Source organism: Phoca vitulina, unplaced genomic scaffold (assembly GCF_004348235.1).
Source record: "Phoca vitulina isolate PV1807 unplaced genomic scaffold, GSC_HSeal_1.0 scaffold121, whole genome shotgun sequence".
Taxonomy (NCBI): domain Eukaryota; kingdom Metazoa; phylum Chordata; class Mammalia; order Carnivora; family Phocidae; genus Phoca; species Phoca vitulina.
In genome coordinates this window covers 88,550-105,413 of record NW_022589824.1, presented here as the reverse complement: position 1 = coordinate 105,413, position 16,864 = coordinate 88,550, and the positions used below count along the sequence as shown (strand labels likewise).

Genomic DNA, 16,864 nt, shown 5'->3' with positions numbered 1-16,864 from the left:
CACCGGCTGGCAGCCCTCTGGCTTTAGGGAGGCCTGAGGCTCTCTGAGTGGCTGGGCTGCAGGTCCCTTATCAGGCCAGGCCGCCCCGAGACAAGGACACCTCTACCAGTGGTGAGCACACCCCAGGGCAAGGCAGTAAGGTGACCCAGGACAGTGGGACCAAGACTGTGGGGGGAGACCCGGGATGGCAGGACCCTGGAGATATGGGCCTGAACAGCTCTCGTCTGGGCAGGCTGAGCTAACCTGCCAGGAGGGGCACTTGCCGCCGGACCCCCGGGGGTCCCACAGATCCTGGTGGAACGAGGTCTTCCTGAGGACAGAGTGGCTCCTGGGGACCCCAGTGTCTGGCCCTCAGACCCAGCGCCAGGGACCGAGTCCCTCCTCCTCCATTTCCCCACTGGCCAGCAGAAGGCCAGATGGTCCCCATGTCCCTTCTCCCCCAGGTGGCCGCCAGCAGCGGGGCACGGAAGATGCTGCAGTGGTGGGTGAGGTTTGGGACTCAGCTGCTCGGGGCCCCTACGGCCCAGGTGGCCTTCCATAAATGCTGTGGAGTACTGGGCCTTCTAATGGAGGGCCCTGGGTCTGGGCGGGGTGGCCACTCTTATCTTGGGTCCCTGTGGGTGGGGTCAGGAATCCTGGAGGGGTGTCTTCCAGTGCCTGGTCTCCCTGCCTGCCTGGATGCTGCCCCTCCAGGCCCCCCAACACCTCCTGCTGGGGCAGCCACACGAATGGCTGTAGGAGCAGCTCCCTCTGACCAGGGTGACCTGGTTGGGCAGGGACAGGGTGATCCTGGATAGTGGCCGGCCTTCCTGAGCCTCAGCTTCCCCATCTGTGCAGAGGGCCCTGGGTCCCTCCCTCCCCTCTGCTCCCGACCCTCTCAGGCCCTCCAAGGGGTGCCCCTACAGGCCCTTACTCATTCCTTCCTCAACGGGACCCTGAGCAGAGGTGGGTGGGTGGGGGCCTGAGGCACAATTTCGGGGCTCAGGAAATAGGTGCTCCGGGATCTGTTGGGCCGGCAGGTAGAGGAGGAGGCGCGGTGAGCGGTGACTCATCTGTTGCGGGGTCCAGGTAGGGTCTGGCTGTTGCCCCACCCCCTCCACTGTGCAGGACAGAGGCCTGGGGAGGAGGGAGGGCGCGTCCAGGAGCTGTCCCTCCCTCCCTCCCTCCCTCCCGCAGTCACAGGACTCCCCCTGCTCTCTCTGTGTCCCCCCCCCCCCATTCACTGCTCTGAGCTGGGCCCTGTGTGGTCAGCAGCTCTGAGCTGGGCCATCTCCGCCGCGGGGCCCCTGCTCAGCTGATGTGGGGATGGGGGATGGGGGGGTGCGTCCGTGCTGGATGCTGGCGGTGATGAGGCCCCTCCTGGCCCCCCCACCCCGCGGGCAGACCACGTGCTGCTTCGCGGCTCTCAGAGGGACGGGTGGGGCTGGCTGACCCGTGAGGGCGGGGCGCCCACTCTGAGCCCATGGCACAGGTGGTGGTCGCCCGGGAGCCCCACGCCAGGACCTTAGGTCAGGCCGGCCCCCCTCCAGGTCCACCGCAGCACCCAGAAAGCTCTGGATGCAGAGCCGAGGCTGAGACCCCCCGGGCCCTGCAGCCCAGGCGTGAGGCTGACGATGGGCATCTGCCTGAGGACGGCTGGGGCAGGAAGGTGCTCTGGATGCCAGTTGCCTTGGGCCGCGGGGATGTCAGGAGTGGGCCTCATCTTTGAGAGGTCATCGGGGCCGTTCCCCTGCCCCTAGCCTGCCCGGTCAGATACAAGCCTGGGGCCCAGGGCTAGGCTTGATCTCCACCTCGGGGCTGGGGGGCCGGCAGTGTGCCCCGGGGATGGCTCTCCAGGGCTGAGGCTGTCCAGGGGCCTGGTGGCTTCTCACTGGCCTGCAGATGACAGTGTCCTCCAGCCTCAGACAAGGGACTCGCAGGGCCCTGTGGGCCCCACCCACCTTCTGCTTGGCAATCAGCTCCCCCCAGTGTGTGGGAAGGGGCTTTGAGGGGGCCCTGAGCTGCTGGGCAGGGGCAGCCCCACTGGACCCCACCCCACCCCCTCAGGCCCTGCCACCTGCCCCGGGGCTCACCTCACCCCAAGATGCTCCTCCCTTGGAAGGTGTTGAGGAGACTGGCTGGTGGGTCCCCAAAGGATTTAAGTCGGGAAAAGGCGGTGCCCTGGGTCAAGGAGAAGCTGCTAGACAAAATATTCTGGAACATCCCTGAAGGCCTCATCCCCTTCCCCTGAGCCCTCCCCAGACCCGGATCAGCCGCATCTCCGGGCCGTACTGGGACAGAAGGCCTCCTTGGGCAGGTGGCCAGGGGCCAGCACCCACCTGGAGCAGAGGGTTGGGGGCAGCATGGTTAATGCCCCTGAGTGGGACACTGGGACCCAAAGAGGGAGTGGGGGTGCCGGGTCTGCAGCCTGACAACGCCAGGCAGGTGCAGCAGGGCCAGCTCAGAGCTCCTCCCCCTGCCAGAAACTCTCTAGGCCCCTCCCCTCCCTGAGTCCTAGGCCTGCCCAACCTCCAGGGCCCCGCTGGGAAAAACAGCCACCAGATTGCCAGGTGTCAGCAGAGAGAGGACAGAGACAGGACCCATGCAGGGGAGCCGTGGGAAGTGAGTCTTGCGTGGTCTGGGCAGAAATCCAGAGACAGCCTCGTGTGGGAGCACCTGAGTCCCGCTGCCTCCTTACCTTGAAGGGCAGCTCCCAGGGCTGGGGGCTGCCCCGGGAAGGGTGGAGGGCCTGCAGCAGGTCTGCCTCAGGAAGGGGTCTGTCGGGGCATTGAGGAGAGCGGCCCGGCCCCCACCATGCTCCCACACGCCCCGCCGCCTCCCATAGCTGTGACACTCAGCATCAGGGTGACCAGGGCAGATGGCTTCTGGAAGGTTCCAGCCAGGCAGTGGGTGGTGGGGGCTAGAGCCTATCCAGTCACCCGTTTGAGGGCTGGGGGAGAGGTCTTTAGGCAGATCAACAGATGGGCCCTCCTGGGTCACCATCGGCTGACCTGGGCGTCCCTCTCCCCAAAGACCCGGAAGCCAGAAGGACAGTTTTGGGTAGAGGCTTGCTCATTCAGGGCCCTAGTGGAGTGTCCTGATTCTGGAAGTTTTCTTGGCTCTATGACCTGGCCATGTCAGGCTGGCCCAGGCGTCTACAGGATCTCCTGGTCCCAGCAGAGGAAAGCAAGGCTGCCCCTGGGGCCTAGGCCCTGAGTCCTTGGTCCTTGGCCTAAGCCTGCCCCTGAGGTGGGTGCTCCTGCCTTTCCCTGGGGGCCCAAGGTGACTCCGAGGAGATGGGGGCCATAGCTCTGAGCAGGGCCGGCAACAGGGTGGGCACCTAGCAGGGCTGGGGGGGGGCTCTGGGCCCCGTGGGGCTGGACAGTGGGCACCCTGGTCACAGGCCCCCATCTTGGCACCCCAGGAAGCCCTCCGGGTGACTGCATGACCCTGCGCCCCAGGCTCCCAGCTAGCCTCTGCTAGATGCCATCAAAGATGGGACGTGTGTGAAGGTGGCTCTGTCGGTCCTGAGAGCCCAGGATAGTGCCCAGCCCTCAGGGTGAAGGCCCCGGAGGGTTATGTGAGAGGAGAGGACATCCCGCTCCCGCCCGGGGCTAGAACCGGGTGTTTTGGGAGCCACCCGCAGCCTGGCCTGCAGCCCTCACCCGCCCCATGGGTCATCTGGCGGTCATGCTGGCTCCTCCTGGCACCGAGTGTTTATTTCTGATGGGGGAGGAGTATGGGGACAGATGTGCCTCGGGGGACAGGGCACCACGAGGCCTTGATGGGTGGTGGGAGGCCTCTCTGGAGGGAAAGGAGCTGCCTGGTCTGACAGCCACTGGTCCTGGAGCCTGGAAGTCACTCTGGCTACTGTCTCCCACGGCCGCCTTCCCCGGGTCACCCACAGCCCAGCACCACGCGAGCCCGGAGGCCTAGCCAGGCCGTCGCTAGGGATGACCCCTCCTCCCCTCCCATGCACCTGCCCCCCAAGGGTGCACCCTGGCCTCTGGCTCGTCCCTGCTGGAGATCTTGAGGCTGCGCACCCTTGCCCGTCCACGGGCCAGCTGGGCTCCCACCCTGGGCGGAGGTGGGCCTGGGGTTGTGACTGGCTATTGTGGAGGGCACCTGGGAAGGGACGGCAGTGGGCCCAGGAGACCCAGGTCGGGTCTGCTCCAGCAGTAAAGAGACGGGACAGTGGGGGGCCCCCCGCCCCCAGGGTTAGAGAGGGCCGGTTAGTGGGTCTGCAGGGGCCGGGGGGTCAGGAGGAATGCCCGCTTTCTTGGCTGAGCGGCCGTGGGAAGGGAGTGTGAGGTGGGAAGGAGGCAGCGGGGTTTTGCCGGCACGGGGCGGGGCCCCAGGGGTGGCTGTGCACCCGGCCAGGAGCCAGGAGAGCTGAGGTCACAGATGGTGCCAGAATCAGGACAGGGAAGGGGCGACTGGAGCCATGGTGGGGCCCAGGGGAGGCTGGTCCCTGGGGTCAGAGGCCGAGGGAGGTCACAGATGTCATGGCCTGGAATCGGGCTTCTGGACTAGCAGGATGCAGGCTGTGCCCACTCCCAGACAGAGGCTTGTCCTTTCCTGTGTGGGAACGCTGGTCACAGAGCCCAGACGTCCCAGAGCAAGCGGGACAGCCGTGCCTGGGACTTCACCTGGCCATGGGGGAGGGAGGGTCAGCCCCAGATGAGCCCGGGCCAGAAGAGGGGTGGGGATGGGTTGGGAGGGGTGAGACTGGGAGGTGAGCGGGAATAGGGCCGCACTGCCCAGATGGGCCCGGGACCCCAAGTGGGCCTGGGTTTGCATGGCTGAGATCTGGGTGGGGGCTCTGTCCAGCTCAGCCACAGCTGGGCCCCTCAGCCCCAAGGTCCCCTGGGCATCAGGCAGGGCTGCGCTTGGTAGGGCCACTGACTGTTGGGGTTTCTGGCTGGAAGGATTCGGGAAGAAGCAGTGTGGACACCCCGGGGGTGTGTGTAGGGCAGTCATCCTGCCCGAGCCTGGTCAGACGCGGGGGAAGAGCTCTGGCAGGAGGTGAGGGGCTGGGTCATTGGGCTTCTCCCTTGATTTGGCAAGGGGTGATCACCCCTTGCTGGGTGGTCAGCTGTTGAGTGGCTCATGAGTAGGGTTCTGCAAGGTGGCAGCCTCACGTGCCTCCACAGGCTCGGGGATGGGTGCCCTGCGGGTGGGGCTGAGGCTCTGAAGGCCCAGACACAGGCTTGTGACAAAGCCCTTGAACTGTCTCCCACAGCAGCCAGACTTGGAGAAGGATGGGGTGGGGGGGACCCGGGCAGGGGTGGGGCAGGGGCTTCTCGGCCTGGGCCCCCCAGGGCAGGGTGGGCTCTGTCCATCCCCAGCGCCCTGTGGTTTAGGCCTGGTGGGTAGTACCCAGGGGAAGGCAAACGGGAAAGTCACGGTGTCCTTCCAGCGCTTAGGAGCTGAACGCAGACCATGGCTTCAAGGTCATGGTCTCCATGTGAGGACAGCCGCAGCGGCTGTTGGGGGTTGGCGTCTCTCCGAGCCCAGGTGGAGGGAGACCTTCATCTTTGCCAAGACAGTGTCCTTCCTTCCCTTCTCCTGGGCTCAATCCCCAGCCTCTACTTGGTGTGGGGGTTCTGTGCCCCTTCCTCACTGTGGCCCCCTCCCCATCCCCAGAAGTAAACAGGTCTGCCAGGGGTCAGGGCTCTGAGCATCTTAATCTGCAAACCAGCACCCCGGGGGTAAGGGAAAGGGCTGCATCCTCCCCTCCCGTTCCTGTGCCCACACTGCCCACACTCTGTCCTGGCCTCTTTCCCCCCCTCCCTCCAGCTCAGCTCTGCTGCAGCCCTGAGTGGGCACAGACTTGGCCATCCCCAGATGGCTTTAGTCAGGGCCCTCTTGGGCGCCCTTGGCCCCAGGGCGGGGGCAGCTCCTTGCACCTGGAGGAAGGGCCAGGCCAGGCCAGTGGGGCCCTGCGAGTGGTGGACGCCATGCCCGAGGGTCCCATTCGTGAGGTGCCCCTCAGCCCCTGAGGGCTTTCTGGGAGGTGAGGCCCAAAGCAGGCCCCAGAGATGCAGGGGAAGCTGTATGTGTGGAAGAGACAAGAGACAGGGCCGTCGTACCCCCTGCCCCGAACCCGAAGAGTGGAGTCTACTTCCAGGGACCCAGGCCTCCCGCCAGCTTCCCAGCCACCAGCCCCAGGAGCAGCTCATGGCCCTCCCCAGTGGGGACAGAGCCAGGGGACCCTGCTGACATGCACAGATGCTCCAGGGACATCTGCTGTCCAGGGTCTCAGAGGGCCAGCAACTGATAGGGTGGAAAAAACCCAACTCCCAGTTAATCCACACAAACCCAAGAAATAAAATAACTTCCTTCAAAACAAAATAGCTTTCTGCCAGAGCATTCCTGCCTGACACAGGCCATGGGTCCCACAGGGAGAACTTTCGGAGGAAACACAAGAGACAGTGTGCTTCAGAACAGAGTGATGGAGCATGCACCTGCGTGTGCGCGTGTGTGTACGCCTGTGTGTGCATGTGTGTGCGCGTGTGCGCGTGCGTGTGTGCATCTCTGTGTGTGCGTGTGTGTGCGCGTGCGTGTGTGTGCGTGTGCATCTGTGTGTGCGTGTGTGCACGTGTGTGTGCGTGTACGCGTGCGTGTGTGTGCGTGTGCATCTCTGTGTGTGCGTGTGTGTGCGTGTGTGCGTCTGTGTGTGTGTATATGTACATATATATTCTTTCGTGGTTACGGCCAACATCACAGTGCACAGCTTTAATTTGACAAAGTCACAGAGATACCTTTCCCTCCTTCCAAACAATGCCATTTTCGTCACGTTTTAGAATTCATACATTTAACCCCCTAAACATTATTGCTGTTGTTTTATGTGGCCAAGATTGAGTTTCAAATGATCCACCTGCTTACTGCCTTCTGTGCTCTTGGATCCCACTGGAACTCAGGCCTCGGACCTGGAACACTTTATTCTCTCTTGAAGCACTTCCTTTAGGGTTTTCTTTATGGAACATCTTTTTTTTTTTTTTTTAAGATTTTATTTATTCATTTGAGAAGAGAGAGAAAGAGAGCACAAGCTGTGGGGGAGGAACAGAGGAGAAGCAGACTCCCCGCTGAGCAGGGAGTCTGATGCAAGGCTCGATTCCACGATTCCACGACCCTGGGATCATGACCCGAGCTGAATCCAAGAGTCGGCACTTGACCAACTGAGCCACCCAGGAGCCCCCTTTATGGAGCATCTCTTGGTGACGTATTCTCTCTGTTCTGTCAGAACCACTCCAGGCTGGAGGCTTTACCTGCAGTGGGGCAGTGTGGGCCAAGGAGTGAATGGGGGCGCCTGGCTGGCTCAGTCAGCTGAGTGTCTGACTTTGATCTCAGCTCAGGTCTTGATCTCGGGGTTGTGAGTTCAAGCCCCATGTTGCGCTCTGTGCTGAGCCTACTAAAAAAAAAAAAAGTGGATGCAGTTGTCCCTTGACCTGAGAGTGACCTGGGGCGGGGTGGCCCCGGGCCTGTGTGAGAGACAGAGGCTACATGCTGGGCAATCCCAAATCAGGCCAAACTCCTCCACGGAGATGGAATTCCATCTGTGGCTGCCGGGGCAGAGGGTGGTGAGGACCAGTTGTGAATGGTCACCAGTGAGCTCTCTGGGATGATGGAATGTTCTGCATCTGGATTGAGTTGTGTTTACACAGGTGTCTACATTTATCCCAACTCATCAAAGCAGGCAATGAAATTGTGTCCATTTTAGTGCATGTCAAATCTAAGCTCATATTTTATTTTTATTTTTTTAAAGATTATTTATTTGGGAGAGAGAGTACACACTGAGGGGGAGGAACAGAGGGAGAAGCAGACTCCCCGCTGAGCAGGGAGCCCGACACGGGACTCAATCCCAGGACCCCGAGACCACGACCTGAGCTGAAGGCAGACACTTCACCGAATGAGCCACCCAGGCGCCCCCTAAGTTCATATTTTAGAAATAAAGACTAAATAAGGACTTTCCAGACAAATGAAACCCAAAAGAATTAATCACCAATGGATCTGCAATTAAACAAAGATATGAAAGGACGCCTTCAGCCAGAAGGAAAACGCTGCTGATGGGAGCCGGACAGTGAAGGAGGGATGACAGAGCAGAGCAAAGGCCCTGGGGACCGCGGCCTTGGTCACCCTCAATACGTCTTGCAGGGTGTAAGACATAGTTAGAATTAAAATACATGACAAAAATAGAACAAAATCTCAGAGGGCATAAGGGACGTCTGGGTGGCTCAGTGGGTTAAGCGTCTACCTTCGGCTCAGGTCAGGATCCCGGGGTCCTGGGATCAAGTCCCACGTCGGGCTCCCGGCTCAGCGGGGAGTCTGCTTCTCCCTCTCCCACTCCCCCTGCTTGTGCTCTCTCTCTCTGGCAAATGAATAAATAAAATCTTTAAAAAAAATCTCAGAGGGTATAAATGAGAACTAAAGTGTTGTAAATAATTACATTGCCCAGAAGATGGTGAACATGCTTATTTATATTCGACATTAATAACTCAAGGATGACCTTGTAACCTCCAGGCTAACACAAAAAGAACAGTACAAAGTTAAGAAAGCAAGGTTTGAGGGGCATCTGGGTGGCTCAGTCGGTTAAGTGTCCGACTCTGGATTTTGGCTCAGGTCATGATCTCAGGGTCGTGAGACGGAGCCCCGTGTCGGGCTCTGTGCTGAGCGTGGAGTCTGCTTGAGATTCTCCCTCTCCCTCTGCCTCTGTCCCTCTCCCCTCTCTAAAAAAAAAAGGTCTTGAAGAGAGATCTGAACACTCATGTTCACAGCATTATTCACAATAGCCAAGGGGTGGAAGCAGCCCCAGCGTCTACTGACAGGTGAATGGATAAACAAGACATGGTCCGTCCACACCATGGAACATTACTCAGCCTTAAAAAGAAAGGAATCGCGACACCTGCTACAACGTGGATGAAGCTGGAGGACGTGGTACTGAGTGAGATCAGCCCGGCACAGAAAGACCAATTCTGTATGAGTGGAAACTCTCAGGAGGCCGGAAACTCAGGGGGTGGGGGCTGGGAACGGGGTTTAACGGGACGGAGTCTAGCCTGGGAAGACGACCACGTTCTGGGCATGGACGGGGGGGACAGGTGCACAGCAGTGTGAACGTGCTTCATGCCACAGAAGTGGTTCCTTAAAGACGTTTTATTTATTTATGTGACAGAGAGACACAGCGAGAGAGGGAACACAAGCAGGGGGAGTGGCAGAGGGAGAAGCAGGCTTCCCACCGAGCATGGAGCCCGATGCGGGACTCGATCCCAGGACGCTGGGATCATGACCTGAGCCGAAGGCAGACGCTTAACGACTGAGCCACCCAGGCGCCCCTTTAAAGATGTTTTAAAAAACTCAGCAAAGTAATATTTACAAGTTAATAAGGAGAGAAAATGATGTAATAAAGAAATTAGTCCAACAGGTGGGGCAAGAGCACCTGTCGTCAGACAAAGGGACCCAGCTCACCTCTGGTGGCCCCGCGGGCGCCCGGCCTCTCCCGTGCCCAGGCTGGTCCCACGGTGGCCTGAGCCCACAGCTGCTCTATCCTGGAGCTCTCCAGCTGTCCCTCCTGCCCCTGCTGCCCTGGCTCGTCCCCACCACACACGGTCAAGCCCCCAGCCGACTCAGGTGCAGACATGGGGCCCCAAAGGTCCCTTGGCCTTGCCGGCCATCCCTCCCAGGGGGCCACTCTCCCTGGAATGGACCCCCAGAGGCTGGGGAGGGCTCCCCTGCAGCAGGCTGGTTTCTCAGTCCACCCAGACACAGTCCTGTCCTGTCCATCTTGCTGCCCTCCACAGCACCACAGCAGCTGGGTTGCAAACAGAGCGATGCTGGCCCACGAGGTCCCGGACAGGGTGTCCCCTCAAACACCACAGCCACGGCTCAGGCTGGACTCAAGGATGTCCACCCGGCCCCGACGAACTGGGTTAGAATCCTGCCTCGGGGGACGGAGGAACAATCCATGGCCCTCACCCACGCCTACCCTGCCTGTCACAGGGCTGTGGCCCTCCCTGACCTGCAGGGGGGCCTGGGTGAGAGAAATGGCAGACTGAGCCTCCAGGAGGGTTGGGACACCAGCAGGGGCACGACCTTGGAGGTGGTCTTCTGACATCAGGTGCCTGAGCCACGCAGGACCTGCCCGGGGACCCGAGGAGGCAGGGGACCCGGGGCAGCTGGAGAATGTCCAAGGCTCAGCTGGACCCACTTGTGCCCTTGGCTCCAGGGTCCAAGCCTTTTCCGTTTTATAGGGTTTCTGCTTGTCTAGGCCCGAACGGGGAGGTTCCTGCGGCACTGACCATTCCTAGGGACAGGCCAGTAACTATGCCGCCCGGAGCATGGGGACGGACGTCCAGACGGACGGCACACCTGCTCTCACCAGGCTCAGGGAGAAGCTGCGGGGGGCCGGGGAGGCGTCAAGGGGTATCCTGGGCCGCCAGCCAGTGGGCAGCTGCAGCAACACTGAGCCGGGCAGTGGCACTGACCCTGCAGAGAGCTATGTCCGGCCGCGGGGCCTGCTGGGACCCACAGCCCCTCAGGAGGGGGACAGGGCCGGGACAAGGGCCGGGGGTGGTCGCGGGCATCCTCCAGGGTCCTGAGTCCTGCGTGTCACTGAGGAATGGGGACACCCCAGGGACCCAGGTCCCCAGGCAGGGCCGAGAGAATTCCCGGAGGTCCTGAGTCGCTCAAAATCATGACCTGCCCTTTAGACTAGCAAACAAGGCAGCTTCTGTCCTTTCGTGGAAGTGGAGGCTAGGGTCACGTGCAGGGGGCTCAGTTTCCCGGCCTGTTCCTCTCTGCCCAGCCCTGGCTCCATCCCCTCAGGGCCTGAGGCCCCGGCCCAGCCCGCCCCAGCCATCCTTGGCCAGCTCTCTGCATGCAGCTGGGCTCGGGTGGAGCACCTGCCCCGTGGGGCCAGTGAAGGTGCGCCGTGACAAGGGACACCGGCGGGAAGGGCTATGGCTGGAGAAGGGCCAAAGGAGCCTCTCCACCAGGGCGCTAGGGCAGCTCGCTACCTGATCCCCAGATCCCCAGATCTCCGCGGCCCCGGGTAGATGCAGCTCACCACCATCTGCGGCCTGGAAGGCTCTCCCGGGATGCAGCTTTGTGCTCCCAGGACCAGGGGAAGCCTGAGGCGGCCCATCGATGTCACTGTCACAGTACAGGGCTTTGTGTGACTTTGGTGGGCAAGGCTGGGAGGAATGCATGACCCAGGCCATGGGGAGTCTTTGGGGAAGGGCCCCTCCCACCACCCAGGGCTGAAGCTGACAGGCCAGGTGAGTGCCAGAGGGACAAATGGCTCCCCCAAGCCATGGACAGCCCACCTGCTTTCATCCCCTTCTGCTGACCCTGCCCCGAGGGAGGAACAGGCCCAGACTAGGGGGGCCCAGGGCCCCGAGGGAGGGACAGGCCCAGATTGGGGTGCCCAGGGCCCCGAGGGAGGAACAGGCCCAGATTGGGGGGGCCTAGGGCCCCGAGGGAGGAACAGGCCCAGATTGGGGTGCCCAGGGCCCTGAGGAAGGGACAGGCCCAGATTGGGGGGGTCCACTCAGGCCAAAGAAATGCAATCTGGCACACAGCAAGAGATCTCTCTAGATGTTCTTTGATCTCTGGTGGGGCCAGCTTCCCGGCAGGCCCTGGGCTTGGAGATCCCTGAGGCCAGGATGGGGGGAGACGGGTCCTGTTTGGGGCAGGGCAGTTGCCCTGCACAAGGAGGTATGCAGACGGCTGGGATCCCAGGTTGTGGCTCTCTGTACCTGAAGAGTCCCTACACCCAGTGGGGGTCAGGCCTCGGAAGCTTGTCCCCCACCACCCCCCCACACGGCAGGAAGCCAAACCTGTCTCCCCCCACCCTGCCCTCCAGGCTGGGCATCTGCATCTAGGCCTGCTCCTGTTCTGGGGCCCCAGCTGCACCCCCATGGCAGCTCCAGGGCTCTGGGGGGTGGGGAGGTGGAGCTGGGGTCTGTGAACTCGTGGAGCTGGGGGCTGAGTGGGCAGGAGGGAGGGGTCTTGTCCTGGGACCCACAAGGACCTGCAAACACCCCCACACACACTCACAGACACACCCCGGGAGGCCGGAGGGTGAGCACAGGCCTGCAGGGCTGGGGGTGGGCATGAGTGTGTGCAGAGGGTCCTCCCCTACTTCGTGCCTCCCCTACCACCCCAAGGTCATGATGGCTCCTACTCCTGGATCCCACACAGGATTTATTCCATGCTGAGAGCAGAGGCCTTGGCTGGGGAGGAGCTGCGTTCACCTTCAGCAGGTACCCAGATGGGGTGACCGATCTGATGGGGGAGACAGAGTCTCAGATGGAGGCCAGAGCAGAGAATGGGGATAGAGCCGGGGAGGAGGCCAGAGGCATGAGAGCTCCAGGGAGGGGAGAGGAATAGGGGATGGAGGGAGGAAGGGGGCCTGCAGTGAGGTGTAGTGGGCGGGGACGGTGCTGGGGCCCGGGAGGCCAGCCGGGGACTGAGGGACACGCCCTCCAGGGCGCTGCCCTGCCCCCACCCCGGCCCCCAGACTCCGTGCACATGTGCAGCCGAGCACTCCTGTGCTCGTGCTTGTGAACGCTGTGCACACGCACTTCTCCCTGGGTGCACACATGTGCACGCACGGCTGTGTAAGCGGGGGCGTGTGCCCGCACGAGCGCTGCGTGTCCGCACGTGTGCACATGGTTTATGGACACCACCATGTGTACACGTGGTCATACACGTGTGAAGAGCCAGACATGGGAAATGCACCTGGAATGAGAGGAGGTGGCCCAGGACGGGGGGGGACCTGGGTGGGGGCAGGAGGTGGCCCAGGACGGGGGGGGGGGGGGGGGGCCCGGGTGGGGGCAGAGACCAAGGAGTTATGAGGATCCACCCTTCGGGCTCAGGCTGAACCCTGTGGGGTTGCCAGGACCCCACAGGTAGACCCTGCATGCAGGCCACGTTCCCCTGCGGGCTCCCATAGGGCTTTCGAGGCCCATGGGCGGGCCCCATGCTGGGTGCAGGCCCCTGCCACGGCCTGGGGGCCCGTTACCTGTCAGGTCTGGGAAGACGATGTTGTTATCCGACAGGCCCAGAGCTCTGACCAGGCAGACAAATTTGTCCAGCACCTGGGTCTGGATCATCCACATCCTGCCTGGGGCCCAATGAACACAGCACGGCCCTTAGCCACGGAGGGTGAGTGGGCAGTGCTGGGCAGTGCTGGGCACCCTGCCCTCCCTCCCCCTCCTGCTCCCAGCAGCTCGACCGTGGCCACTGGGCCGGGGACTCACATAGCAGGTTGACCCTGAGGATACTCCGGCCACCTGACTGTCTTCGGAAGAGCATCAGCGCGAACACGCTGTAGTCCGTGTCGTACACCTGGACCTCCTCGGGCTCTGCCCCGGACACAGGGGTGGTACCGCCGCAGCGTGAGGGGTGCTCCCCCCCGGCGCCCTCCGCAGGCTGCCCCCCTGCCTCCCGCCGGTCACCCTCTCACCCTCTCTGCTGTCCACCCAGAATCTCCCAGGCTGCGCCGCCGGAACCAGCACGTAAGACCAGGTGACACAGCGGTGGCCCCTGCGGGAGAGAAAGGTTCTGGAACCTGGCCAGACCTCGGGTTTCCTTCTCTGTCTCAGGGGCTGGCCCCGAAGTGCCCCCCGCCCCGAGAGAGAGAGAATTCAGCTGTTTGTTCGGAGGAGGCGTCTGTCAGAAGCCAGGGGCAGGCCCAGCACGCGGGAGGCTTTGCTGCCCTCCCCCGGGAGCGGTGTCCCTCCTGGAGGAACGAGGCAGGAGCCCTCCCCCGTCTGCGCGCATCCCCTTGAAGCCCCTGGCCAGCCCACCCCCTGGCTGCTCCTCGTCGCCTGGATTGGACCTCCGAAGTGTGTGTATGTGCGATGCTGAGAAACAGGCGTTTCTGGCCACAGGGTCCCCTCTGGGAGTCTTGAGTGGGCCCAGCTGGGCATGGTGGCCGGTGCCCCCAGCCAGCAGCCCTGGACTTCGCTGAGCCAGGCCAGATGGGGACAAGTGGGGCCGTGGGCGGCTGCTGCTGGGCCGGGCCTGGAAGCCCCCCCCCGGCTCAGGCCCCAGGGAGCCCTCCCACAGTGCAGCGGCCTCTCCAGGTGGGTGTCCTTGTTTTGGGAAGCAACCAAGTGCAGTCTGGCCTGCAGGTGGGGGAGAGGTGAGGCCGCCCAGAAGGCTTCTTGGTCCAGCTGCATTGGCACTGGGTTCTCTGTCCCCCACTCCCCCCATTAATCAACCTCCAGCCGGAGCCAGGCCAGTCAGATGCTCCCAGGAATCTGAGACACTCCAAAGGCGGGTTCTGGGGTGGCTGAACCCATGCAGGTGGCTTTGATGGTGCTCGCTGAGGCTGGGGCAAGGGCCAATGGAGACCCTCAGGGGGAGGCTCTCAGCTTCTAGGATCTACTCCTGGTCGGCATGACAAACCCACCTTGCTTAAGGTCCCTATTTTATATTACCTGGAGCCAAAGAGTCCTAACCAGAGGTTTCCAGGCCCTCTCTCCCCCACAGCCAGGCAGGGGGGCAAGGAAGGCTCCAGGCCTGCTGGAGACGTGGTAAGGGTAAAGAAGCCCTCATGGCATCGGTGTCCCCCAAAGGGGGGACGGCACCACCCTCACCTCATTCCAGGGGGTTAGCCATCAAGACTCCCGACTTCTTCCCATCCAGGCGGACCAACCAGAGCACCTGTCACCCTGGATGCAGCAACGGGTCCAGGAGGATCATGTGACTCAAGGAAACCCGGTCAGAGGCCATTGCCAGGCTGACCAGGATGCTCTCTCTTTTCTGGAATTGGAACCCTGAGAAGGACATCAGCCTAGGCTAATGTTTTATCCCTGCGAAGTGAGAACTTCCTGGAACAGAGGTCTGGGGCAGACAGAGATGAGAGAGGGAGAGGGAAGGGGTGATGGGGCCCTGATCACACTGTTTGAGCTCCTGGATCCAGCTGTACCTGAAATCCATAAGCCCCCAAGGCTCTTCTGAGTCTGTGATCCAGTATGTGCCCCTCTTTTGTGTGTGCCCCCAGAGCTGGCTTAGGTCACCAGCAGCCTGTGCTGAACTTTGAATTAGGAGGAGGGCCCTGGGAGAACCGGGGCACTGGGGCCCGTGCTGGACCTGAGCCATGAAGCCATTAGCTTCTAGGGGTACAGGCCAGGGATCCTCACTCACCGGGTCATGGCATATGACACTTCAAGGCGACTGTTTTCATTTTGCTCGAACGTTGCAATGAATGGGTTCAACAGGAACCTGTCCGTCTTCCTGTGGGTGCTGCCCGCTAAGCCGACAACAAACCATTCCCCCTGGAACTGTGGGAACCCGAGGTAGGCAGAGCCCAGGACAGCCCCAAGGGCCCTCACCAGGCAGTGGCTCCCAGCCTGAGCCTGCACCGATGACGCTGGCAGGAGCCGGGGGGCTGCCCTGGGCCTGGCAGGGCCAGGGTGACCTTGCCCAGTGGCTGGCCTTTGTGAGCTTCAGTTGACAGAGATGTTCCCACCGCACGGGGACTGGCAGGGGTTACTGCTGACCCAGGACGGCCTGTCCAGAGTCCTTTTCTGATGGACGTCAGGACTCTCTCTCTGGGGGGATCTGAGACCAGGCTGGCCAGGCTGGGCTCCCTGGGTGGTGCCTCCCCCCGGCCACCTTGGCCCTCCTTTCTCCCTGCACTTGGACCCTGGCTGACTTTCTCCCCCGCCCTCCAAGCCCCCAGACCTGGTCTTCTTGGAAGCTCTGTAACACGGAGGTAATGCCTGGCGGGGTGTTTGGGGTCTGGCCCTTCAGGCCCTTTAGCAGGGTGAGCACCACCCACAGGGCACAGCAAGGCCCCATCCCAGTAGGGACGGACAGAAAACAAGTGGCCATGTCACTGCTGACTCAGATACTCCCTGCTTTATGGGCCCACCTGCAGGTGCCCCTCCCCAGGGGTGTGCCCCTTTCACCTTCCTCCTCAGAACTGGCAGAAGAGGTGGGCCCGGAGGAGGGCTTGGAGGTGGACTGGGCAGGGGCAGGGCCCTCTTGACATCCTGCCCACCAAAGATGGGGGCATCTGGGTCCCATCCCAGGAAGGGAGACGGGCAGAAAATGGAGGGGCTGGGGGTGCTTGCTGGGCCCACTAGCTCCCAGGGATGTCTCTGCACCTTGCTTCCTGAGTCCTGAGACCCCCAGCTCCACCCCTCTTTGGGACCCCTTCCCAGTGCCCCATGCCAGTGGCGGTGGCCAGGGGCCTGAGGTGTCTCCCCGGCCGAGCCCTACCTCGGTAGCTTTCCTGCCACCAGGTGGAAGACAGAATGTTCCATCCCACACAGGGAGCTTAACCTTTTCTTAGTCCCGAAGGTCAGGGGCACAGTGTTCTTGCAGAACACCGAGTGCAAAGCCCAGGCCCGCCACCCCCGCACTGTTCCACACGTCCCTAAACCCAAAGCGTGGAGCAAGAACAAGGCCAAGGGGCCCTATCGTCACGAAGGTGCAGGGGTCGCGGCCAGTCAGAGTGAGGCCAGACAAGGGGGTGGTGGGGCAGGCAGCCAGAGCACCCAGACCAGAATGACTGAGGGGTGATTGCAGGGGCCCCTTTGCCAGAGGGAGGGCAGGGGGCAGGCAGCCCAGCCTAGTGGGGGTGGGGCACCCACACACTGGGCCTGGGGACAGGAGGGCTCGGGCTCTGGGCATGTAGCCCACCCGGCCACCCCCCGAGAAACGGCCTGGTAGTCAAATGCGTAGGTGCTGGGCTCTAGGAGACATCCTGGAAGGATATGTACCTGACCTGTGAGCCCCCTGTCCCGGCCACCTCCTTCCCCACCTGGGTCCCCATGTCCCGGGCCACCTCCTGCCCCACCTGGGTCCCCATGTCCCAGGCCACCTCCTTCCCCACCTGGGTCCCCCTGTGTCCTGAGCCACCTCTTCCTCA

At 62.3% G+C, this 16,864-nt stretch overlaps 1 protein-coding gene across 1 annotated transcript; it reads right to left on the bottom strand.

The window, feature by feature from the left end:
* Positions 1-12,827: 12,827 nt before the first annotated feature.
* LCN12 (lipocalin 12) lies at positions 12,828-15,789 on the bottom strand. The gene is made up of 5 exons (XM_032398857.1): positions 15,673-15,789; positions 15,133-15,269; positions 13,445-13,524; positions 13,239-13,343; positions 12,828-13,102 (listed from the first exon to the last, which is right to left on the bottom strand). The coding sequence occupies exons 1-5, from the start codon at positions 15,787-15,789 to the stop codon at positions 12,828-12,830; spliced, it is 714 nt and encodes a 237-aa protein (XP_032254748.1).
* Between the last annotated feature and the right edge of the window lie 1,075 nt (positions 15,790-16,864).